The 26982-nt window shown below is 41.2% G+C and overlaps 1 protein-coding gene across 2 annotated transcripts; it reads left to right on the top strand.

Moving 5' to 3' along the window:
• Positions 1–26640, top strand: pank1a (pantothenate kinase 1a). 2 transcript variants are annotated; one of them, XM_083775738.1, is made up of 8 exons: positions 1–617; positions 9330–9476; positions 9883–10088; positions 11375–11631; positions 12888–13064; positions 16957–17080; positions 21117–21242; positions 21756–26640. In XM_083775738.1, the coding sequence occupies exons 1-8, from the start codon at positions 323–325 to the stop codon at positions 21816–21818; spliced, it is 1395 nt and encodes a 464-aa protein (XP_083631864.1). In that variant the 5' UTR covers positions 1–322; the 3' UTR covers positions 21819–26640. The 2 variants fall into 2 exon arrangements, with proteins under 2 accessions (XP_083631864.1, XP_083631865.1); XM_083775739.1 differs by lacking the exon at positions 1–617 and adding an exon at positions 1259–1452.
• Positions 26641–26982: the final 342 nt, after the last annotated feature.

The following is a 26982-nucleotide window of genomic DNA, read 5'->3' on the forward strand; positions in this document are numbered from 1 at the left end:
AAAGCAAATGAAATGGTTACGTTATAGGTTAGACATATTTTCATTTTTGTCACACTATGCAAACATAGCCTATACATGTTAGATTTCAGCACAGTGTTTTAAATTAGACTGGGTTGCCGTCGTTGGAGGGGGAAAAAACGCCTTCCTTCATACGGATCAGATTACAAGGAGCTGGTCGCACACACTTGTCACACGACACATCGAGGAGGTAAACTGGTTTGGTAGCAAGGCGAGGCTAACGTTAGCTACACCCCGCTGCTTGCAACAGAGACACACGGCTTTCGGTCTAGGGGTCTCGGGGCACAGGCTATCTGCAGCAGCCATGGATAAAGCCAAGTCGATGATGGACAAGAAAGGATCCGCCGCTCCGTTTCATCACGTCAGCAACGGACAGAGCCAAAGGGCTTCTTCTTTTCACAGCCACGTCGTTCTGAACGGCGGCTGCAACAACACTGGAACCAGCAACAACGCCTGTGAAAATGTCCATGTTTTGCACCAGCAGCAGCACCACCATAACAACCACCACCACGACGATGCCGAATGCAACGGGGGCTCCCCGGCGAAGAGATGCAGACTACGGAGAAGGACGGACTCGACTGTGAAAAGGCACAGACCCCGTAAGTGTCACCCGGGCGACGCACAATGTTGTTCAAAAATAAACTTAGCAGTTGGTGGTTGAATGACATTGTGGTGTGGTCTGGTGTGTGTGTGTGTGTGTGGGGGGCTTTACGGAGAGGTCATCTGGCTGCAGCCCTCCTTGCCTTGCACAAGCAGGCAGTGTTGTGTTGCAATGTGTGTGCTGTACTGGGGACACCAATGAATGAAATTAATTTACTAACGGTATGTGAGCATGCAAATGTAACAAATTGATTCATATTAACAATTATGAAATTAATCATTCATTAAATAAACACAGGGTTTTGCTCTGGATGGAATCTACCAGCTGCTGTCAGATCTGACATGGTATGTCATTCCACTGTCAAATGCTGTGTGCGGTCACGGTGTAGAGAGATTGCCTTTTGTTTATATGGAACCTCAGCCTGCACTTGGTCTGCTGTGATTGGTGGATTCCCGGTGGTGAAGAAGCTCCTGATAAGTGGGTTTGGCGTGCAACAGCCAATCAACGCGTGAGTTTTGTCTTCGGGAGGCAGGCAAGGGGTTAAAGGGACAGGGCCCCGCCCCCCACATGTACGGACTGTATTGGATGCTGTGAGAAAGATATTTAGAACTTGGGAGTTTAAAAGATAGAAGAATGCGTAAAATGGTGTGTGCCACCATATCGATTTTTTAAGCAGCACTGTTGAACGTGTAACAGTAGCTTTTATTTGAAAGAGTATAGAGACCATCCTAGGCCTGGTTAACTTTGGAGACTTTTTGTGGGAGGTTGTGCATGCACCTGTCTGTTGAGATTGTTCATCATCACCATGAAGTTGATAACTGAGAAGAAGCCTGGTAAGTTTGGCCAAATGTCTTGGTAACAAAACTGAGAAATTGTTACTATAACTTTCCTAATGTTTTGATTATGTCATAAATAGGTATCATGTTGTTGTTTTTTGGTTGGTTGAAAAACATTCATTTGTGGCATAAAGATGGCATTAACAAAAAGGCTAAAGATCAAAAACGAATAAATACATTGTGTTGTTGAGATTTTTCAGAAACCACAACAGGCATATAGTTGTTCAGCATTGTGGTGCTGAAGTCATGCACTTGCAGGCACCAGTATTCTGTTAGATGGCAAGGATTGCGTAATTCTTCCTCTAATTGTAGTGGCTGTGATTCTGTGGTTCATGGTCTTTCTAGATGTGTTGAAACCTCATGCTCTCACCTAGGACTGTCACACAAGTATTACATAATTACCCTGCCTAAATGTAACCTTTATTGAGAAAATTGCAATTATTTAGCATAATCGTTTCCATGTTGAAAACATTAAAAAAAAACTGATTGCAGATCTACAAGCTCACCTGTGAGGCTATTTGTGGGCTATTTCCACTATTTTCCTTTTCAAAACGAGTAACTATTAAATATACAATTTATTTGTATATTAAAGTTATTTGTAATTTCTGCCCTGTGCAATTGTTATTCTAAGCCTAAAGCCAAACAGAAATTTAATTGAATCCTTAATCAAATTGTATTTGTATGGCAATTTCTCCAGTAAAATGTCATAATCGGCTAGATGTTGTGGTGTGAAACCTCATGCTGTCTTTTGTGCGGTTAGTGTTGGTACAGAGAGCTGCCACACGTTCAGTGGTCTGTTTGCTAAGCCAGCTTGTTGGCATTCCTCACGTCCATCTCCAATTGTGTTAAAAGCCTGATATATACTTCGCTGTTCACCCTATGACAATATTGTGCACCAAAAATGGCAGATCTACAAGCATGCGATTGAGCATAATTTATGTATTATTGGAGAGGGAGAGAGAAAGAGAAAGAGAGAAAATTAATAGAAGGGTGAGAGAGAAATGGAGAGCAAAAGATTAAGTCATAGAGGGAAATGAGCACAAGAAAGAAAATAGAAAAATTCTGCATTCCCAGTGATTCAACAAATATATTCCAGAAAAACACCTGTGATTTTTGTGAGGGAATTGCTATTTGACGTTACTCCTGATAGCTATCTGATTACTCCATATTTTGTCTTTGGTGACTAAATGTAAAAGTATTTCAGACAGACTATATGATACACTGTGCAAAAGGGACAGTGCAAGATGTTTTTCTATCTCTCTCTCTCTCGCTCTCTCTCTGTTTGAAAGATATTCTGTTTGCAAGGGAACTGACAAGATATCACTTTGATGAGTATTGCGTACAGTATTAGGCTATTATGACTGAAACAAGTATACAAAAAAAAAGAAACAAGATCAAAGTCTCAAAAAAGCATCTAATCTTAAGATAACCTACAGTTACCTCACTGATCAGATAGGTGGGGGAATGGACAAATGCATATAGGGGTGCAAATCTAACAAGCACAAATGACCTATAATACATAATACCCTGTACTGTATAGTCTCTTGTGTGGCGCAATACGGTCACAGAACAGATTGGCCAATACTGGAATTGGAGTGAGGCGATACCAATCGGTAAACTTAAAGTTGCCATGTCTAAAGGCCATCCCTTTTGTCGTGGATAACTGCATGCGTGAAAACCTCTCATGACCTGTGGGCTATTCTGCCATCTACCACTATTAACTAATACAACTTTGGGCCAGTTGTAGGGAGTTTTCCAGTGTGGATTCTGTTTTTTGTTTTTTTTGTCATATTCTATTTGTATTCATTGCAATTGCAATTAGCAATTTAGGCATTTACAATTAAAACATTTAGCAGATACTCATATCAAAAGTTGAGAGTGGGAAAAGGTATTGAGCCTAAATCAATACTCTAAAATCACAACTTTAAAAAGGAACAAAGAATATAAAATCAAAAAGCGTCAAAACAAACAAACAAACCAAAAGCTTCTCTATCTTTATCTTTAGAGAGTCCTTAAGATAAGAGATGACCCATAATTCAAGAAATCACATTTATGGTTTATGGATAGAGTTGCATCATGTTCCAGATTGCAATAGTTCATTATAATTTAACTAACAGCAGCCAAAGGACAAAAGTCTTGAAACTTAGTTTTGGCACATTTCATGGGTCAATGTAGTTCAAGTAGAGATGTGTTGAGATTATTGTGTAATGTGTACAATGTTGTGACTGATTGCTATAATAATTTCCTGTTACTGATACTAACTGACTGATAGAACAGTGACAAAGGATTTAAGGAATGTGAGTGGAGACCCTTTATGAGTTTGCCTAGAATCTCTGAGTAGGAATTTCAACAAATTTTATGGTGTAGAACCGGATAAGCAGTACAGTGCACATTTAGGATGAGGGTCAGGCAGAACAAGCTTAACGTCAAACAACAAAGTAAAAATATATCAGTAGATACATTTCCTGGTCTAATGTACAGTATGTGTCACTCAAGTATGGACCTAATGAGTCCCACTTTTGCCATCAGATTAGAGATGAAGTGTAATTAAAGCTGGTTGTTCTTTATTATACAACCTTCACTGAGCCCAGTAATCTGTTAATAGGACTAATTAATCCTGATTAAAATTAAACCAATGTCACATAACACGTTCATCTAAATTGGGTGGTTTAATGCAGTGGTTCTTAAAAATACAAATACATTTTGATTGATTGATTACTTTAACAGTTCGCAAATAAAAGGCATGTGGCACAGATTTCAATTCATCGAGGAATGACAGAAATGCCAGAAATAGGGATCCTAGGATGAAAGTGGTTGAAATATTTGTTTTACATTTTGAGCATATAAAATTAGCCTCTGTATTGTGAAATGTAGTGGCTCAGTACTGAAAGGGAAAAATTATATACATTCATTAATTATAAAATTCAAAATGTTTTGTTTTGAGGTAATAATATGGTAGGTAAAGTATAATGGGTTGTTGCAAAATCCCATGCCACACCTGGATTTGTCACGCAGCACACCGTTTGGGAACCACTGATGTAGGCTACATAGTCAAGTATGATTTATATTGATGCATCAACAGATTGACTGTCAATTCCTACTAGATCACTGATATTACAAAGGTCAAAGCCATAGTGATCTGAAAATAACATACGATAAAACTGTTGATGGGGGAAATACGGTGTCAGGTGTGTATGTGTGTGAGCAGAGAGAGAGAGAGAGAGCACAAAACAGAGGTGTAAATGGCTACCAAAAGACCCCAAAATACAGCTCCTTGAATGCAAAATAGTCAATATTTAATGAAGCTACAGCTGTGCACAAAATAATAAAGGCTCTTAAGCCTGCAGTGAGCTGTATAAAACAGCTGAGCGGACAGAATGGCTAAGGATAATAATAATAATATAATTCTACAGTGTGTTTGATAAGATAACCACTAAATGAGTGGCAACGGCTGAACACCACGTTATTGTGAATTCTGTACAATACATACACATAGATATTGCAACATGTTCTCCTATCGCAGAACAATACAAAATACACCCAAGCACAAGTTAATCTCATATTGATTACACATGAAACGCTAATCCAAAACAAAAATAAACTTCCGGTCTGTTTTTATCTCCCTCTTCTAATATTTCCCATTTCAACAAACATGACCCAAAATGTCCTTGCTTTTGCCATTTGTTCTAAGGTGCTGAAAAGCAGCCTGATTAGTAAATGGCAAAGAGATACATTTCTACATGGTTTCAGGTAGAGGAGGCATCTTGGGCAGCACGGGTGTACCCATTTTTGCTTTCATATGACATTTTAGCTGGTATTGGTATGGTATTGGGGTGTGCCCCCCAATACTGGGGCGTTAGTTGATCTACATACCACGACCCCCCCCCCCCCCCTGCAGATCTGGCTGCACACCTTTTAATGATCTGTTGAAAACACACCAAATAGTATGGCTTGACCCAGCCCAGAAACCTGTGAGTCGCAGCACACTTGAGAATCTTCTTTTACAAATGATATTCAGTGACTGACTACATTAGCATAAAGCCTCCCACTAAAACATTTGCACTATTTACCTGAAATATTGTGCAGCGTACTAGCCTGACTGTTGTGAATAGTGAGATTGCTTTCAAAATTGATCAGGAAAGCGAACATTAAGGGCTGTATTTTGCGTGTCTTAAGTACCAGGTCTTATTACCTAACTTGAGTAAACTAAAGACCTGGAGGCGTGATCAATGCTCTTTGGCCACTCAGAATAGCCAAATGGCATTGGCATCAAAATACAGCCCTAAATGTTCATCAAGTGGTGTAGCTCTGTTGTTTTGAATTAAATCATGTTTAGATGTTAACAGTTTCCGTGCCGCGAATGGATTACTCCAGGTTAATGTCGCTGCCGTATCGGACATACCCGCCTTTTGTTTTATGTGTTTAATCCGCCGTAATGTAATGAATCAAAAGAAAATCCGTCTTCGTCGCGGAGTATGAGACTGGATGGCTTCGCTGTGATGACGAAACCGGAAATCGTCACATGCTGTGGGCTGCTAGGGCTTCTGGGAAATTGAGGCCAATGGAAATGCATTGGTTGCAACGCCTCATTGAAACCAATCTTGTGTGCGTCTTCCGGGTGCACCAAGATGGTGGATGCTACACACAGATCATAACAAACCACGGGAGCTTTTTTTGATGGATTTTCGCGGATTAAAAGCCCAAATAATTCAGCGTATGCTCTAAAGGTAATACAACAATCTCGGCAGTGAAGGGGGGTTGATTAAAATGCGGGTTAATCGTAAAAAACAGTCAAACTGTTAAGAGGATGGGGAAGTGGTCATAGAGGGCAGGTGGGTGTATCCAAAAGGGATTCATTAGTTCCATTAGATCAGTGGTTCTCAAAGTGAGGTCCAGGGATCCTCAGGTCCGGGCGGCAGTGGCTCAGGGGTAGAGCGGCCGGATGAAAACCACAAGGTTCCCAGTTCGATCCTGGGCTGCCCCAGAGTTAGTGCAGAGTTAGTGTCCTTGAGCAAGATTCTGAACCCCTCTATCTATGTAAAGCGCTTTGGATTAAAGCACCACATAAATGTGTCATTTACCATTTTACCTAGAGGGGGTTCCAACTCCCCTTACAGTTCATTTCATGGTCTGGGGGAATTGAAATTAAGTTTAATACATTTAAAAACTAACGACATGAATACAGATTTTGACTTGCTCGTTAGTGTGAACAAAAAGTTTGAGAACCGTATAAATATAAAACCTACTCAAACCGGCCGCTTAGAGGTGGTTGAGCAGCATGACACATGGCATTATGCCAAAGACCTTTCACCTACATAGACCCTGTCTGTCCCTCTGTTTCCCTGTCACAGCTCTTGGGTCACGTCGCAGCGGCAGGTCCACTCAAAAGTAGGGATATATGGCCTGGGCCGTGGCTCAGAGGTCCAGGCACCTTGGCTGGTAATCCAGTCTGGCAGTATGCCGCGGGTTCGACTCCCGATCTCGACGGCCTTTACTGCGTGTCACCCCCCCATCTCTCTCCCCATTTCCTGTCAGCCTACTGTCTGTCCCTCTATAATATATAAAATAAAGGCGAAAGCCACAAAAAAAAGAAAAAAGTAGGGAAATACACCTTTAAACCTCCAAAGATGGATGGCTGGTCTTGGTCAAACAAAATTACATGTTGGAATTGACAGAGAAAAGAGAAAAAATATATATCATACAGGCCACAGCGAATGAACACAAATATGTGCATTTCAGAAAAATGAGTTTCAAACTACAGTATAGTGTAATTACTGTTAATTTGTTAGGATTATGCTTGTTTTAAAAACAGTTGTTAACGCTAGGCTAGTCACTTGATCCTAGATATCCATAAATTGATTAGTATCTAAGCTCACTATTCAACATACCTTTTAAACTGCACACAGAACCATAAAAGAAAACTAACTCTGTGAAAGAAAGTAAAATTCAGATGGAAACGACTGCCCCATAAACTACAGTATGTGGAGGTTAGGGCAGGGTCACATGGACAGGTCGGGCAATGGACTTTATATAGGCCAATAGAGCATCCGCACCACAACACAAGGGGTGTGTGTGTGTGTGTGTGTGTGTGTGTGTGTGTGTGTGTGTGTGTGTGTGTGTGTGTGTGTGTGTGTGTGTGTGTGTGTGTGTGTGTGTGTGTGTGTGTGTGTGTGTGTGTGTGTGTGTGTGTGTGTGTGTGTGTGTGTGTGTGTGTGTGTGTGTGTGTGTGTGCGCGATCACACATGTGGGGATGTCTGGCTAAGTCTGTGGAGGAAAGTGTGACTGTCACTTGAGGCTGAAACATAATATCACTCATCTGAACTGTAGTAGTGCTGTGACCGTTTGCACTGTGACCGTTTGCACTGTTGCCTGCTAATATGAGAGAGAGAGAGGGGGGGGGGGGGATTGCACCACTCAGTTCACACGGGTGTGATTTCTTTTAATCCTTTTTTTGTTCCAACAAGAAACTAATACTCAACCTCAATCCTGTCCAACTGTAATAAAAAGATAAACTATCGTTTTTGTTTGGGCTCAAAAGTGAACACAACTATATGAACTAGCAAACAATTGTTATATGCATACTATAGGTAAATAAATGTGAACATTTTCTGTAAAGGTTTTGCAAAGACTCTACACTTTCTTTCTGATGTATTGGTAATCCTGGGTTAGCAGGGCTCAGCACGTCCACTCTGGACTACCTGAGGATGTGCGATCATGGCACAAGAGGTTAGAACTAGGGTAGTGTAGTAGGTGAAAGGTTGAGTTAACACAACAAATGGCCAGCGGCTAAATAACAAGGCGATGTGTGACTACTACCAAAGGTCATTAATCCTGATTGATCCCAAACTGTTAGAACACAAAAGGCACCATCATTTATGTGGTCAGTTATCCTGAAGTGCTGTGCAAGAGAGGCTGCATTAGCTAGTCTATGATCGAACTTGTCAACATGCTAACTGCTCCACGCTCTACCATTTGGACTGCAGAAATACCACCATGGAACATAGAGATCTGCACCACCCGGGGTGGTATGTCTGAAAACAATATCACGATAATCATATGGATAGTTTTACTGTAGCTATCGCCTATCGATGTATCTCATATTAGATTATTGAGTATGTTTTAATTTCAAAGTCACACAGTGAACAAATTGATTGATTGACTCCAACGAATTGCATGGTAATAATTTTGTGTTTTTGTTAAATTAATAATGAATGTAAGTATCCGGGTGGTGCAGGGGCAAAGTTCCTGCCCTACATGGAGACTGGGGTTAGATGTCTCCGCAGTGCATACGGCGTGGTGCTCTTACAAACAATTTGGCCGTGTTCCAGGAACGGGAAGCCGGTTGGGGAAGGTGCTCAGGGCGATTACTGTTGCTGCATTAGCAACTCCTACACCTACAGGTTGGCTGGCCATCGGGAGTGGAGAATCAAAGATGGGAAAGATTGTGTTCTTCTGCATGTGTTACACCCTTCCAGTGAAACTAAATTGGGAGGAGATTATACAAATGTAAAAGAAAAAATCAACAACCAAATACTGTGTTATGGCAATGTCACATCGTCATAATGTCATGATACGGCAATTGAATACAACTCAAATCTTATCTGAGCATGAGCAATTCCAAACTACTCAGGGTATTGTTAAATTTTGTCCCATCTTCTCCTCATAGGTTTATATGTGTAAAGAAGTGTGTGGAAATCCTTTTTCGTGTGCACTCCATAATTTGTAGTTTTTCATGAGAAGCGAGGATAGAGGTAGGGTAGAGCAGGAGTGGTAGGAAGAAAAGAAAACTGCTTTATAATTATCCACCTCTTTTCTTGCCTCTGCCTTTCCCTTTCTACCTTCCTCCCTCTCGCTCTCCATCTCTCACCCTCCAGCCTTCCCTTGGTTTGGGATGGACATCGGTGGTACCCTGGTGAAGCTGGTGTATTTTGAGCCTGTGGACATCACAGCAGAGGAGGAGCAGGAGGAGGTGGAGAACCTCAAATCCATTCGCAGATACCTCACCTCCAATGTGGCCTATGGTACACACACACACACACACACACACACACACACACACACACACACACACACACACACACACACACACACACACACACACACACACACACACACACACACACACACACACACACAGTCAAGTACACACCCCATGGATGCAACTAAGCAATTGTATTCCCTTCAACCCTCATTCATTCTCCCCTTTCTCGCACTCCTTCCCTCCTCTCTCTCCTCTTTCCTCCACTCAAATTTTCCATCTCTCCTGACTGTCATCCATCCCGTCTCTCCATCCCTACTCTCTTCCTCATTTCCCTCCCTTTACCATTTCTTCTCTCATTATCTCTTTCTTCCCACCACATTGCCCTTCCCTCCCTCACTCCTTTATGCTTTCCTCGTTCCTTCCCCCTCTCCCCCTCCCTCTCCCAGGTAAGACAGGGATCCGTGACGTTCACCTGGAGCTGAGGAACCTGACCATGTGCGGCCGGACGGGGAACCTCCACTTCATCCGGTTCCCCACACAAGCCATGCACCGCTTTATCCAGATGGGACGCGACAAGAACTTCTCATCGCTCCACACCACGCTCTGCGCCACCGGAGGAGGGGCCTACAAGTTTGAGAACGACTTCATGACGGTGAGGGGTGTGTGTGGTGTTGGGGTGAAACGATTGATGAAATAATCCCTTAATCAAACTGCAGGCAATTATGAAACGGATCAATTAATACTCTGTTTAGTATCGTGACAGATTTTACCATTGGATCCAATGGTTTTTGTCAGCTGTGTGAACATTTTGAGACACAATTATTGGAGATGCAGCCCTGAGTGAGTAGAAATAAGACTTAAAACCTTGAAAGCCATGCATGGAATGTCAAATGTATTCTCCTGGGGACTGTATTAAACTGAGTAAACTCTGTCTCTGATTGCCTGTCTACGTTTATTTTTGTCTCTCTTTCTCTGACTGCAGGCCTTTCTGTCCAACACTCAGTCAGTCTCTTTCTCTCTGGCAGTTTGCCTGCCTCTCGGTCTACCTGACTGTCAGTCTAGTTTGTCAGAGTTCATTGCCGTTCTTTGGGCTTTGTCTGCAGGGGACATTGGCAGACATTGAACCACCCAGTTGTTTGTTACACTATTTTAAACGCATGCTATGAGTGGGAATAGAGCCAAAACGCAAACCCACGCATCCAGGGATGTCCTGGTTCTCAGACAGTGACCCTCAGGCATGTGTGACATTGTAATTGTTCAAATCCAACTAAATACAGGAAAGAGAAGGGAGACTGAGAGGGGCTTACACATACCTATGTATATTATATGCATGCTAATTTGTTAAGCGACCATGACAGTCTTCAGAACGTGATTTGAAGCCAGTTCATGTTCACTGCCTTCCTTATTCAGAATCGTAGAATTGTCCTCCAAGTGTGACTCCACATTGCTAGTTTTTGCTCTATAAATGATGTCAAAGATCAGACTATGTGAATTGCAACATTGGTACTGTCTGTCTGTCTGTCTGTCTGTCTGTCTGTCTGTCTGTCTGTCTGTCTGTCTGTCTGTGTCTGTCTGTCTGTTCACCGACCTTCCAATACTTGGCTCTCACTGTGTCTTCTTGATACAGCAAACCTGCCTGTCTAGTTACTATACTATGTCAAGTTTTATTTATCCAGACACAGGAAATACCTGAAGCATGATGTATTTTTCTTGCATTTGCAATTCTAATCCCAATCCCACTTGACCATGTTTTATCACCTTTTTCACCTGAGAAAAGGTGTAGGTGTGAGTTACTTATGCACCTTTTTCAGGTTAGTCTAGTAGAGAGTAAGAGCCAGAATATTATTTTTGTCAAATGGCACACATGCATGCATGCACGTTATTACATCTATATATGCTATTGACTAATTGTAGCCACTGTAAATCCTGTCTTCAAAGATGGCTGACCTGGAGCTGTTGAAGCTGGATGAATTGGACTGCCTAATCCACGGACTGCTATTCATCGACCGCATCGGCTTCAACGGACATCCCGAGTGCTACTACTTTGAGAACCCCTCGGACACCCAGGCCTGTGTGAAGAAGCCCTGCAGTCTGGACGACAACCCTTTCCCCATGCTGCTGGTCAACATAGGATCCGGGGTCTCCATTCTGGCGGTCTACTCCCAGGACAACTATAAACGAGTCACAGGGACCAGGTAAGGAAAGAGAGAGAAGGTGTGTGTGTGTGTGTGTGTGGAGGTTCTTGGCTGTGATAATGAGGGAGTGAAATTGTGACTTACATGACGGTGTCTAGTACGAGGCGTGGCTTCCCTGTGGTTTTCTGGTGTCATGTTGTTGCCCAATATGGAGGGAGTGAGATCTGAGACCCTTCACAAAATGTGAACCAAATATTCACAATATGTGAGAAATATCACAGGGATTTATGTCCTTGGCCAGCTGAAAATTGGCCCCCCTCCCTCACACACTCAAACGCACAGACCCTCTTCCAGACATTTACATTTCGTTTCTTAATATTGCTTGTTTGGCATAATCTACAGTTTACATGAAGAGTACAGTAAGTTTGTACTTGAGTTTTGCAATCTTACACGTGTGAATGACTGCGTGAATACACAATAGTTGTGTATGTTTGTATGCCTCGCGGTTACAATATATGACATGTAAAAAGATTGTGGCTAACATTAGCCTAGCCGATTTTGCGTACGCTATCACCTTGGCAGAGAAGGGACTAGAATAGAACTAGACTGAAACTATTCTGGCAGTAAATTAGTTAATAAAAGAAGACAGACAGACAACCAGAAAGACAGGCAGTCAAAGCAACACAGTGCAGACAGGCAGGCTGGCAAACAGACAGACAGACAGACAGACAGACAGACAGACAGACAGACAGACAGACAGACAGACAGACAGACAGAGACAAACGGAGAGACAGTGCACTGTGCTGGCTTGAATTCCAAGGTGGCGTGATCACCCGTGCACAGCATGGCCAAAGTGACCCAACCTGTTGGTTATATTTTGTGTGTGTGTGTGAGTGTGTGTGTGTGTGTGTGTGTATCATTGCGAAATCATTTCAACTTTAACCTCTATTGTAAACAGACAACGTGACTGAGACTGTGAGAGTATCAGCCTCTTCCTTCAACCTCTCTCTCTCACTCTTTCCCAGATTGCTCTTTGAGTGACATTGGCTTTCGAGTTACTCTACTTTGGGAGAAGTTAACAATAGCATAATAATATTATGTTCACGCGCATATGTGAGCTGTCAGCAGGTCACATCAAGGTGATATTTGCTTAAGGTCTACACGTGACTTTGGTCCACCCACAGTTCTTGTGGCGATAGTGCTTCAGAGAAACAGAGAGATAATTGTAGATGAAACAAACTGTCATTGTTTGTGCGTTATGGTTATCAAATGAATTAAAATAGCACACTGACTCGTACATTGTTTCCCCCATTCAGTCTGGGAGGCGCTACGTTCCTCGGCCTGTGCTGCCTGCTGACTGGCTGCGAGACGTTTGAGGAGGCGTTGGAGATGGCCAGCAAGGGGGACTCCACCAACGTTGACAAGCTGGTCAAGGACATCTACGGCGGCGATTACGAACGTTTTGGCCTGCAGGGCTCGGCAGTAGCATCCAGGTTAGCAACAATAACACTCGCAATCCTTGAATGGCTTTTCAACCGGGGGACAGAAAAGGAGAGATGGGTTTCAATCGGCGATGAGGCATGAAAACATCACCTAGCCTTAGTAGTACAGGCCATTAGTTGTGAATCGAATTTCATGTGAGGTAAATCGATCTGTCCTGAATGTAGTCGTTCTACCTTTAAGTGTGCTGTTAAAAAAGAAAACGCGCACAAACACACAAATGTTGTGCGCTGCTTTATTTGGATTGAAGACAATTCAACATCACATGTAAAAACGCAAAATATTAAACACAAATTAACGTTGTGTTTTGCATTTTGATCTATGTTAAAACATGATGCATTGCCCTCCCAACCAGTTGGTGTCACAGGGATGTCCATCAACTATTTTGTATTGTTGCAATGAAGTGTGTGAATTTTTTCTTTTCATTCAACCTCCATCATTTGTAGCTTTCAGGAAAGGGAAGAAGAATAGAGATGGAAGGAATTGCAAGGAAAATAACAATGATTGAAACAGGTCAAATAATCAAATGTTGTAAAATGACTAGAGTGAAAAAGGACATAGCATATAGCATTTTAATTGTGGATGTCTTGGTGTATGAATCATGTGAGTGTCTTGTAACTTGTGAGATGGGCATATTGTGGTGCAGGACACTATAATAAAAATATCAATTATTCAATAACATTAGGTTTTAAATAGCAGCAGATGCAGATGTGTGTGGCATTAGAACAGTAAGAGATATAAAACATAGACATTTGTGCAAGTAGAAAAAGAAAAGAAAAAAAGGGAGAATCCACACTTAGGCCTAGATTTTGAAGGTGCGTTTTACCTATGGTAATACATAAATTGGCCTCGCTCTGCGCACATTCGTATTATGAAAGGCATATCGGCCCATGTTGAACGCACTCGGCCCGTGTTGAACGCACACACATTATGGCATACGGCGTTCCTGAATATTTTAGCATTGTGGGAGTGTCCATATGTTAATTATTTTCGCTTTGCGCAATTTGCTATTAAGCCCCTTGACCTAAAGACACTCAGCGCATAACGATTAGACGTGGGTCTGACCACCTCATAAACGCAACAAGCACTGTTTGATTTTACACTTGAGCGGCTCTGGGAGGCTGGTAGAGTGTTGCCATGTCTGTTTATTATAAGCGGCTTCTTTTTCTGTAAAGTTGCTTGTAAATATTGGTAGTTGTACTATTTTGTGGTTGCTTTTCTTGTTTCTAAAGTGGTTATTTGGGCTTTTCTCCTAATGTTGTTTAAACCAGTGATCCTCACACAGCACATTCCCATGTCAAGGATCCCCAGATGAATGCATTTGCCCAACTAAGGACGGCTAATCCAAAAATTAAATAAAAGAATTCCAAGATTACTTTTGAAAATAGCAGATCTATACCAGCTCACAATGCATCACATTCATTCATTAAAACTCATTCATTAAAACTATGAACTCTGACTGCAGGGGGATATATATAATGATCATTATAACAATGTGCAAGAACATATTTAAAAAGAAGGAAGAACTTTATATTTGTGGACAATCAAAATATGTTTTTTTATTTTAATGTGGTGTCATTAAAAATTAATCTGGATATGGCAGACTCACTATCTAGAAAATAAAAACATGGCACTTCATTTAAAATAGGTTACAGACCCCTGTTATATGCGCTTATCTTTATAGACCTATTTACTTGTTTCTATGAGACATGGCAACAGCCTCGTTTTGGTCTTTTTTTTTTAAATGTTGAGATTAGAAACGGCCATAATTCTTTCATTTCTCAACCTTAAAAATAAATAAAAACATCTCCATAATCCGTGGGAAGTTTGCTTTCATATGCTGTATCACACCCGATTCAAGTCTTCTTCAATAAAATGCTACGAGCGAACTCAGCGAAGACCATACCATCGGGGCCACAGCATTACGCAGCACGCATTCAACTCATTCCTTCGTCGTGACTTGAATGAAATAAAATATAATAAACGTTATTTTACTGGTGTTTTTCAATAGAAACAAATAAAGAGCGTGTGTAGTCTACTGTGTGCAAGTGCAACAGTGCATATACATGCATGCACTAGGATATATTTCTTCCGTGTTCACAGCCCGTTTGTCTTTCATAAAAAAACGTTGATATTAGCCTATAAACACTCATGGTTCTCTCATTTCTCAACCGTTTTATTAAATGTAAAAATCTCCATATTCCTTAGGAATCTTGCTTTCATTCGCTGTATGGTACATGGTTCTATTGTTATCGAATTAAACAATATCAAACGAACTTGCATGTTCGGGGGTTAGACGATTCTGGGAACATTACGCATGGATTGCCAATTTGCCAATATGCTGCTATCTACTCGCAGTTCCATTCCGATCTGAAAGGTATAGGTGGGTCTGTTCTTTTGAGGCATAAAGGTGATAGCATGCAGTGCAATAGGAATAATTAACCCAAATGTGACAAAGTCATGTCATGTCTTCTATGGTGCCAGCCTGAAGAAATGTAATACCACGATCCCCAAAGTGCGCATTCCGTATGTGACATCAGCTGACTGGTAAATAGAATAGTACGGACATGTTGATTGGGTACGCCTCAAACACGCCTTAAACACACCCATGACTAATTCAAGGCCGTTTTGCGCACTCCGCGGGGTGTCAAAAGCGCTTCTTAACATGCCCAAAATTGCAATATGACATACCACACACCCCCAGATCATAATACTGTAATTAGATTAGTAATATTATTGGAACTGCTTAATCGAGCCCTTAATGTGGACACACACACACGCGCGCGCGCACACATGCACACACACACACCCTCTGACCGCTAATCCGATTGCACATTGTAGCAGTGTATACCGTAAATATGCAATGGTCTCAGTACTCTGTCCAAAGGTTTGCCAGTAAAATGAACACAACAACATTGTTGTGATGATAATCACTGTGCCATTCAGTAGAATAACATGGTGTGCACAAATGCAACACACTTTATTGTCACCTTTGTGCCGCACACAGTGCTTCAATACAATAGTTTCACACTTGTGCTTTACCTAGAGAGGTGCATTAAGCCACATGGCTCATGTCCTTTATTCCATGTTGGCATTTTCAGTACCCCCTTGTGGTATTTATGCATTTATTTATTTAATTGTCATATTTATAATTTTTATGATTTGATCATTTACAATACTTGAATCATCGGCATATGGGTACACGCTTAGCAATGTTACGGTATATGCACAATGAATAAATTAGTGAATTAGTTAATAATTTAGTGATATACAGTATACTATACTGTATATCACTAAATTATTGAGTATAGGGGCCGAGCTACACTGGGGACGGAGGTTGTTCGTAATCTCTGTGTGTTCATAATGTTTTTACACAAATGCTCTATTTTTCCGCGTGTCCGCAACGGTTACGCAGCTCTTTGCCTTGCCTTCACAGGAAAAAAACTGTGAATACGGAACTCCCCACGGGACGGACGAATTGTCGGTGCAGCCACCTAGCTGCGTACGGTTCGGTTCCGTCCCCCAGTGTAGTTTCCCCGTAAGCGCACACGCAGGCACGATCAAACACACGCGCATGTACGCACGCATGCACGCACACGCGCATGCATGCATGCATGCAAAATTGTATTACATTTTTGAAAAGTTAAAATTACTTGGGGCTCCGCTGTCCTAGCGGTTAAGGTGCATACTACATATAGGCTCTGAGTCACAGGTTTGATTCCCGAGCCTGACAACCTGCTGCGTGTGTCACTCCCTGTCCCTCTCTACTGTGCACTATCAATAAAGGCAAAATATGTATAAAGAAAGCACTCCGAAGATGCTGCTTTTAGGAAAAGGCGAGCGATAAATGGTTCTGACATCGATGTTGTGTTTGATGTTTTACAGCTTTGGTCACATGATGAATAAGGAGAAAAGAGACAGCATCAGCAAAGAGGACCTGGCCAGAGCGCTGCTAGTCACCATCACCAATAACATAGGATCCATAGCACGCATGTGTGCTGTCAATGAGGTAATTACCGCTAATTTAATAGGTTGATTATCATCGTCACTAATGATGTGGGATCTATAGCACACACATGCACACGTGGGCACACACACACACACACACATACACACACACACACACACACACACACTCACAGGCCAAATGTTTGGCTTGTCAGCATGACTAATATAGGATTTACAATACTCATGTGCAATCGGTGTGGCCCACACATACCATAGAGCTTTGCTAGTCAGCATGACTAACAGTATAGACATACAGCAAGCCTGCCTGTTTATATTGTTCACGTACTGTACTGGCTGACACACCAACAACTCACATGCACACACAAATGATTATTGTTCATGATCGGTCTAAAAATAAACTCTTTATATTACATTTTGATCACATCACATAAATATATACAGTATATGATAATACATAATGTTATTAAGAAACTCAGTGATCAGTGAACTCAAGTGAATTCGTTTCAAGTTTTGCTTGTCCTTGTTGACACTGGGCCACACTGGTCTGGAACCCTGCATGTTGCTGGCTTTGTTAAAAGGTACATGAAGAGCCTGGAGGAAGGGGTGGTGTCCTCCTGTCTACCAAGCTTCTTACTTATGCTGTGAGCTTTTTCCCTGCATTCTAGTCATGTCAAGCTAAGTTGACATCTTGTTAAAACGCTGTGGTCTTACCGGTAATTTAACTCTGAGAGTGTAGAAATGTAACCAACTGGACTCGTGGCCCACGGGTCCAAGCTCAGAGTCCATTGGTTCAAATGGTCAGACTTACAATGATTTGACTGTGAAGGTTAGGTGCTCAGGGACACTTTAACAGGGCATTTGAAGTGAACCTGGGATTCCCTTTATTACACGACTGTCTCCATCACTACACAGTGGAATTCTGAGTTATATTAGCAATCCGAATGATTCAGTGCCCTAGAGCACCATGTCCCCCATTTATATTTGTCCTGTGAAGTCACGCACAGATCTGTGCCCATGTGGTAACTTCTTTTCAGTGTTAGATGGGAGTCAATTCCATGTTCGACGGATGGTAGTCTTATCTGCATGTTGCTGATGTCTCCCCAGGGTTAGCTTAGTCCCGGGAATCTGTCTGTGTGCTGTGAGCTTCTTTACAGTGTTGCCTTGTGGCATGGCGATCAAGCAGCATTGTACAGGGCTATCACAGCATGCAGAGTTGCACCGTGGATGAGCACAACCTTCTACGCACACACACACACACACACACACACACTTCTCCACCTCACTTTCTCGCCTTCTCTGTTAACACCTCTCCTACTCTCACACCCAACTAAATGCACGTCTCTTGTTGAACAAGAAATATATTTACATGTCTCAATCAAAGTTTGTGTTAACAATTGTGCTTCATATTTTATAACTGTGTACACAGTGCACTCTAATGGCTGTGCATGTTATTACTACATACATGTCCCGACTCCCTAGCTAACATGTGTAGTTCCTGCTGTGTGTTTCTTTGTCTGTGTTTGTTAAACAATTGTCAAACAGAGCAGAAATTTTCATTTTAGGTTTTGTGTACCAAGTAGTTCATACAACATTCTGCAGCTAATCTGATTATTTCATCAGCCAGTTTTTTGTAGTACAATAATAGGCTATCCACAAGATAGGTAATATTTGTCAGCTGGTCAAGCTTAAAGTTACACCAAAATCTGTTCAGAAACACTCTTAATTCAGCAATATTGTATATTGATCTCAAAACCGTTTTGAAATTAAATAGATAGTTAAGAATATGATTCCTTTTCCTACAAAATTCTCAATGGTTTCCATACGTTGTGTGGTCGAATTGCAGTTGTTCATGTCGCAAAAACGAGGGCGAAAGGCTTGATTTCATAGGGCGTGCCAGATTGATTTCAGCCGTCACATTTATCACTGCTAGGAATGAAATTAAGGAAGGATCAGCTGTTTGGGATCACTTTATAAATGTCGTGCCGACGTGAGTGTACTCCAAAACCTATAGGCTCGAATTTGGGGCAGATTTTACACTCATTGATAAATGAGGGCCTATGTCTCACAGTTGTTACCTTTTCGGTGGCATTTCACTGTCTCCCTGTGGTCTGAGTTGGTATTACATCTTCTCCATGATGGCGATCAGAACAGCCTCAGATCTATTTCACCCAGGCCAGTAGCTTCCATTTGGAGGATGGTTTTATCCTGAATGTAGTCTACCTCTGCAGCACCAAAGAGTTAATAAATTTTAATATAAATGGTCAAATGGTGTCCTTACTCCTTACCTACGTATGTATTTATTGTCTCCACCAGGCCGAAGGCATGTGGGGAGAGTATGTTTTGCACTCCGTCCGTCCGTGTGTCCGTCCGTCCGTCCGTCCGTCCGTCCGTCCGTCCGTTAGCAGCTAATCTCGGCCACCGTTAACCCGGTCGATGCCAAAGTTTGCACACACACTCCCTGGATGCCAACGATGAACCTCTGCCCCAAACTTTCCAGAACGGCCTGTTATAGCGCCACCAGGAGGCCGCTTTGTGCAAAACAACTTTTTGCACAGTACACCTACAGATTTTGTCCAAACATCACGCAAATTGGTACACAGTCTCTCTACAGCCATTCAACGAAACGGGTCTTTCAGATTTCTGACCTGATTGGTTAAGATTGGCTTCCAAAGTTCACAGGAGTGCTCAGTTTCAAACAAAATGCTGCAAATCATGAACACATCGCGTGATTTCCTTGAAATTGTGCACCCACATTCCCACTAGGCCGAGGACGAAATGCCACATGAACAATTTCAACTCAGCCTCAAGGTGGCGCTATAACTGGCCGAAAAGTGTTTTTACCTCTAACTGCACGAATCTGTGGATCACTTTGTATGCCAACTCCCTAGAGGCCAAGGAAAAACCTTTGTCTGGAATTTTTCACATCTGCTATTTATAGCGCCACCAGGAGGCCCACATAATGTAAAACACATTTTCTATTATTACTCCTTCAGATTTTATCCAAATTTCACGCAAATCGGTACACATGATCTCCATAGTCATGTGATCAACACAGGTTTGTTTGATTTCTCATATTCCATCCTGATTGGCCACGATTGGCTCCTACAGTTTTCAGGAGTAGCAAATGGCCACAACTCCTCAACGCAGCGTCCGATTGCGATGAAACTGTGCACGCATATTCCCACTAGGCTGAGGAAGAATCCTGGTGGAGACCTGTGCCGATTGGCACTTTATCTAGTTTATTTTATTTTACCCATTTAGTTGGAACACCTATTGTTATTCCTTTCAAAACAGAAACGCCTTATAGCAATATTTAAAGAAAAAAAAAGATTTTGAAGGTGTTTTTAGAATCGGCCTCAGGTCGAAATGTGTCTAATTTATACATTGCCGTGCAATGCTTTAGGCTTTATTTAGTGTCCTACACTACCCATTGAGCCATATGGCGACTTCTCATTCAAATTCTCTTTCAACTTTGTGTTTTAGAAGTATGTACAAACGGTATATATACAGGTCGTAGAATTGTATAGGAGGCAAAATAGTAAATACCCAGTAAGACAGGCCTGTGTTGATGATTTCCAAACCTAAGCGTTGTATTTAGCCTTGTGTTAACGACATTGCTCTATGAAAACTCAACTGGCGACCTGGAGCGGATCCCAGCGGAGCATTCCTCTGTGTGCAAGTTCACTTTTGTTTTCATTCAAGTTGATTTTGCGGGGCTTAGCTTTGAGAAACAGTGGTGGAAGAAGTATTCAGATTGTTTATTTAACCACATAGCGTCCTTGTTCTGGGGAAACATTCAGCGAAAATAGCAGTTCTGCCAGCTTGTATATTTGCCGTGTGTGTGTGTGTGTGTGTGTGTGTGTGTGTGTGTGTGTGTGTGTGTGTGTGTGTGTGTGTGTGTGTGTGTGTGTGTGTGTGTGTGTGTGTGTGTGTGTGTGTGTGTGTGTGTGTGTGTGTGTGTGTGTGTGTGTGTGTGTGTGTGTGTGTGTGTGTGTGTGTGTGTTCTGAATATTTTGCATACAAAAAAGGTGTGAATTTATGTTTGTGACATGTTTTTCTGTGTCTTTTTCAACCAGAAAATCGAACGGGTGGTGTTTGTAGGAAACTTCCTGCGTATCAACACGGTGTCCACCAAGTTACTGGCCTATGCCATGGACTTCTGGTCCAGAGGACAGCTCAGAGCCCTCTTCCTAGAGCATGAGGTTAGTATTAGATTTTCAAGAAAGCTACAGAGTGTACAAATGTAACCACGCTGAGATAAGTGTAGACCACTACGCTAAATCTTGACTATTATTCAAAGGGATATGATCCATGTACTACATACACATTTGGAGTTTGGCTGGGCTGGATTATACTAAACCAGACTAGATTAAAACCTTCTCCTGGGCTGGTCTAAAGGACAGCCAAAACCTCATTCCTAATATGGGACTATACTCTGCTGAACTGTAGTAGATTGATTAGACAAAATTGAACTAGACTAAACCAGACTAGAGTTAAATAAGTCATGTACTGTTTAAAATGACAGTTATGAGACATGTTATTGGAACTTGACATCAATACAGCACTCACTTACATTTAAGACCATACAATCTATTCTATAGGCTGAATTATATACAGCATCGTACATTTTCTTACATCATTTTTTACATCAGCTGAATGACATGAAAACACTTTCACTGAATCGGATTTTGAAAAGTGTATGTGTTCTTTGTCAGGGTTATTTTGGGGCTGTGGGGGCGTTGATGGAGCTGCTGAAAACATCGGAGGAGCAGCCGTGAAGGAAACACTACTCGGATGACGTCCTCGAGCTGTGACCAACAAAACCGATATGACGTCGGCTCTGCCGCCATAATGTTATCAACCCTCGATCCTGCTGCCTGGTCCCTCTCAGGACAGTTGCTAGAGGAACAATGGGGGGGGGGGGAGGGGGGGGGGTCGGGGGTCGCCTAAGAGAAAGACACTGAAACTGGGAAAAGCCATTTTAATAATTTAAGATTGTAAATAATAGGATTCTCTAATATACTACGTTCCCACAATTTCCCCACTGTCCCTAAAATAGAGTTTTTAATATAGTTATGACTAATTTATGGCGTCCTGTAATCAACTTGTTGAATGGTTCTTTAATCGACTCATTGTCTCTGGCAGAGAGACATAGTGTCTTAGTTTCTAGGTGCCGTGTGTACTGTATGTGTGAGTGCGCGTGAGTGTTTATGTAAATAACTACTGTACTAGTATCAGGTCCTTAAGTCTATGGCCTACTGGACCACTGTTCTTCCAAACTGTATCCAGGCAATGTTTCTGGCAGTGAGAGATAACGTGAGGACAGCACGTTCACTGTCTCTGAAGGACTTACCACGTTATAACTAATTGCCACGTTATTGTATTGAAAGTAAGTACAGCGTTGTGTTAAAAGTCGGCCAGTATGGCCACAGTCTTTTAGGTGTGCACTGAAGCCAAATCATCAAGAGATTCCTCCGATACCTGCCTCCTTCAACACAGTTAGGAAGAAAAACTTGTATTTGTGTCTCTCTCACTATCCTTCTTCCTAAAGGGCCTTCTCGTCGTTTTTACTCCCCTCCCTGCTATGTAAAATACAACAAACAGCCAAACTACTCTCTCTCACACAGGCTGCTAAATATTGCATTAAGTGATGGGACCAATTCATTGTCTTTCAACAGCTGGTGCTATGACCATGTTATTGAGACTAGACCAGTAAACTACTGACCCCAAATAGCTCCAAGCACTGTGGATAGAAGAAAAATAAACAAACAAACGGTGAACTGAGTACCAACACAAGAGCACCATCATGTTTTCATGAGCTTAGATACGAGGCACATTATTTGGCCATAGTCCTGTTCTAATTAGCTCAGTAAGTTTATACCCCTTACTTTATACAAACATTGTAATGGCACCTCCTGTTGGAAGACGATGTGGTGGAGTCAGGTGGACCACCACCCTATTGGGTTTGTATTACTGGTGCTGGGCCACTGGGCTTTGGGAAATATTGGGATTTATTTTATTTTTACTTGTACTCTGTCCCCCAACTTCCCCCTAGTTGAACTATAATGCTTATTTTATAATCTGTCGTACATCAGTGCCACACACTGAAAATGGTCTACATAAAAATAGTCTACAAGCTTCTGAGCTTATAGATGAGCTATTTTCAGCGTGCAGCACTGTCATACGACAAAGTATAAATACCTGTACAAAGGTACATTTTCTCTTTGGTAGCAGGTTTAAAATACTCTGGATTTATTAATCCCCCCACGTGAATTTCAAAATTTGTTGTATTTGTTGGTTAATTTGACATCTTAGGCATGTCGTAGTTGATGCTCATTACTCAGAGCAGCTTACGATGAGTGCAGAGTTGTTGGGTCCAGCATCTTGCCCAAGGAAACTTTGGCACGAAATTAAGCTGTATATTTTGGCTACATATTTGAGTGCTACAGGGTTCAAACCTACAATATTTTGGTTACTGCACAGTTTCTGTTGATGGCAGGCTCCCTGTTGTTTTAATAATGTTTCAATTACATTTTAATGTCTTGACACATGCTGCAATGTCCAACATATACGAAATATAATACAATTAGGTAAAAATATGACAATGGTACAGTATATTACTGTATAGGCTTAAACGGCAGGCCTTAAGAACCATTGCACAGTAACGTACCTGTTTTTTTGTCGTCTTAAGGCTTATTCATACTCCAATATTAGGTGATGAGGTGACCACCGACAACATGAGGTCACGTCGCGGTGGTAAGCGACTCACCGCTCACCCAATCACATCTTTGTTTTTCCTAAGGGAGAGATGTGGTGGTGCCTTATCAGTATGAATAGGCCTTTAGTTCATTCATACTTTTGCATTACCTATTGGGTTAGTTGGTGTAGGTTGTCCAGATGCCAACTACATACCAGTGTGCATGTGTTCACTGTAAACCTGTGGTGAAACGTAATTAGAAATTAATTTGTTATGCTATGGGAATGAGGAGTTTTCAGAACCTTTCCCGATAACATGGCCTCAACCTATCAGGTGCCACATGGCCAGGATCTAATCGGTAATCCTGTGCCACCTCACTCTTTGTATTCTGAAAAGCCCCATTGGTTGCCTTTAACCCTGATTTATACTTCATTATATGATGGTGTCGCGTGACTAATATAGCAGACACACTAGCTCATAACGTAGATCTTCTATTTTCGGCGCACTACTTAATCGCGCAACTGGGTATCAGTTTTGGAATGACTGCCTAATCAAATGCTTATTTTTTTCCGTACCTGCGGAAACCTGTAAATGCTGTTTATATGTACAAAATTATTTGGATTCTAGTTGTTTGTTTTCCTTTTTATATGTTTTCTCTCTGTAACTTGTCTTCACACCTACCGGGGACACAGTACTGTACGTAGCTGTGATGCAATGCAATCTTAGGAAGACAGCCCTAATATTTTGTACACTCTAATTCAGACATACATAAAACCTTTATAACCTAATTGGTATGGGCATTAATAAGCTACAGTCCTGATTGCTCATGACGCTCAACAAACATTGAGCTTAAGCTAAGCTAAGAAAAAAGTAAAAAAGAATTGCAACAGCAAAACAAGTTTTCCCATTTTTGTTTATTATTTTATGTTCTTTTGTGTGTGGATGTTTTCCTGTTCCGTTTCATTTTTTCTTTTCAAAGGCCAGTAATCCTACCATAGTCATTGTTGTAGTTCTCGTTACCCCACCTTGGGTTACAACTGTTGGCTGAGATTTTTATGGGTTATGCTGATCTTGTTTTGACACCACTGAAGCAATTACATTGCCCCAAAAGTGTAAGATACATGATTTTGCACTTCAGGCAGTCTTAAGTAATTCATTAACCAATTTAGACCTGAGGCCGATTCTAAATATGTTTTCTGAACATCAGTCCAGTTACTATTTACAGTATAACAAAATCTAACATGACACAGGTGCTTTCCATATTTGCCATATTTGTTTTCCATATTTCATTCATTTTGAGAGATGATAGGCTACTATTTGCTCTGATTTGACACCAATATCAAATCATAGCAAATACGTAGTAAAGTGGTACTTGTCTCAACATAAGTTTGTTCATTGAAGTTTGTCCCAATGTGTTGAAGCCCATTTTAAAAGATGAATTTATTGTGATCTTGAGGCTAATGCACCCCATTAGCCCGTTATACCAGACAAACAGGATGTTGACCAGTTTAAAAATGATGACCGCTTACTTCTTAATTGGCCCAAACTCGTCCCCATCTTCACTTATCTAAGACAAATCTTTGACATACGGGTTTTGGTATATTTTAGTCTGTACAGTTAATTGCCAGAGTTGAGGGCTTCATTTACTCTAGAGATATTCCACATTGGAAATGTATGCCCTGTGAAGCTCTGTTGATAAAAGCCTGCATCGAGAGGCATGTTTTCTCACCCAGAACAATCCAACATTTGATCAGCCTATATGCAGTACTTTTAATTCCACTGACTATTTTGTTGATGTTTCCGCAACTTCCCTCCCCCAAACAAAACTGACAAAGATAATGTAGGATGCTAATAATTGACTGTGTTGTGAAGTTTTTAAAAACAAATATGCAGAGAAAGTTGCTTTTCTTTACTGGTTGAGTCAAGGATGTATACACTCAACTATGATTTATTGATCAAATTAAAAGCATTGAAAATAGGCATCCCATCCAGATGTTTTAGGATTCCATTTTGTGGTTCTGTGTTGGCTCTCGCCATTTACCCTGAAGTTCTAAATTGTGGGATTGCCTTTCTCATGCTAAAACTGGTCAAAATCATGTTGTGAACACACATCCTCCATGAAACTATTCTGGAATGCTTAAGAGGAGGACAGAGTTATTCATCTCTATGTGTATTTGATTGTACAGAAATTTTGTATGTAAATAAGATGATTATATTCTACACCAGCAATCTGTCTGTTGATGAACCTGTAAAACAATTCACGGCCAGGTTTCCCAAAGACAACTTGTCAGTAAAAGTACTTGGTAAATGTGTAGTGTTCATTAATCTCTTAAAAAAAAGAGTTAAATTAAAACTTCACATTTGTCTACATTTTCACGAGGTCATACAATCCCAGTGTAGAATGAAAATGGATCTAGGTGGTGTAAATGCCACATTGGAAAACAGGTGCAACTCCAGCAAACCTGCACTTCAGACACAAACTTACAAATAAAAAGGGTAATTGGATTGTAAATGAAATAATGGAGCTGAAAATTGCGGACAAATACATGTTTTACGAAAATGTATTTCTAATTAATGTCTCATATATACATTATGCTGTATTAAAATGATGTTTTTTTTCTTCTCTAATATATCTAGATCCATAGATTTATGCTTGTAGATTTGTGTAAAGGCTTAACGTGTTGGCTCCATTGCCAGCTGCTGGAATAGATTACATCCTAACTCTGAAAGTTACTTTTGGGAAACCCATTGCTGCGGTGACTGTCAGTGCTGCTATAGCTTAACTCTGGCTTGAAAAATAATGGATTATTAAAGGCTTTCTGGCTGGTGCAATTTGTAAGTACAGTAGGCTACTGAAGTGCAGAGGTTTTGTTTTAAAAAGGAATAAAACCAAAATGTTCAAATGAGAGTATGGATTTTGATGTGTATGTATTTTAAAGTTATTAACAGTAAGGTACGGCTGGGAAATAGTTTGAGGCTAATAATATAGGCCTGCATAATTAGGGCTATTATTACGGCCATGCCAAAAGATAAACGACAGCTGCAGACAACAATACTCAACTCGAAAGTATATTTGTATAGCCCTCTTAATCATGGCACAGTCTCAAAGGGCTTGACAGACAGGTCCACAAGGAAACAAAGGACATTACAAATGGAATTTATTTTCATTAGTAGACGGCCTACCAATGCCATAGGCCTACACTAGCCCACTTTTTGAATAGACATCCCAAATACAAAATAAAAAT

Source organism: Protomyctophum parallelum, assembly GCF_964188405.1.
Source record: "Protomyctophum parallelum genome assembly, chromosome: 10".
NCBI classification, from domain to species: Eukaryota; Metazoa; Chordata; class Actinopteri; order Myctophiformes; family Myctophidae; genus Protomyctophum; species Protomyctophum parallelum.

Coding starts and splice junctions, on each gene's coding strand:
- pank1a (XM_083775738.1), top strand. CDS start 323: ATGGATAAAGCCAAGTCGATGATGGACAAGAAAGGATCCGCCGCTCCG. Junction 10,089..11,374: donor TTGAGAACGACTTCATGACG/GTGAGGGGTGTG, acceptor CTGTCTTCAAAG/ATGGCTGACCTGGAGCTGTT. Junction 21,243..21,755: donor CCCTCTTCCTAGAGCATGAG/GTTAGTATTAGA, acceptor GTTCTTTGTCAG/GGTTATTTTGGGGCTGTGGG.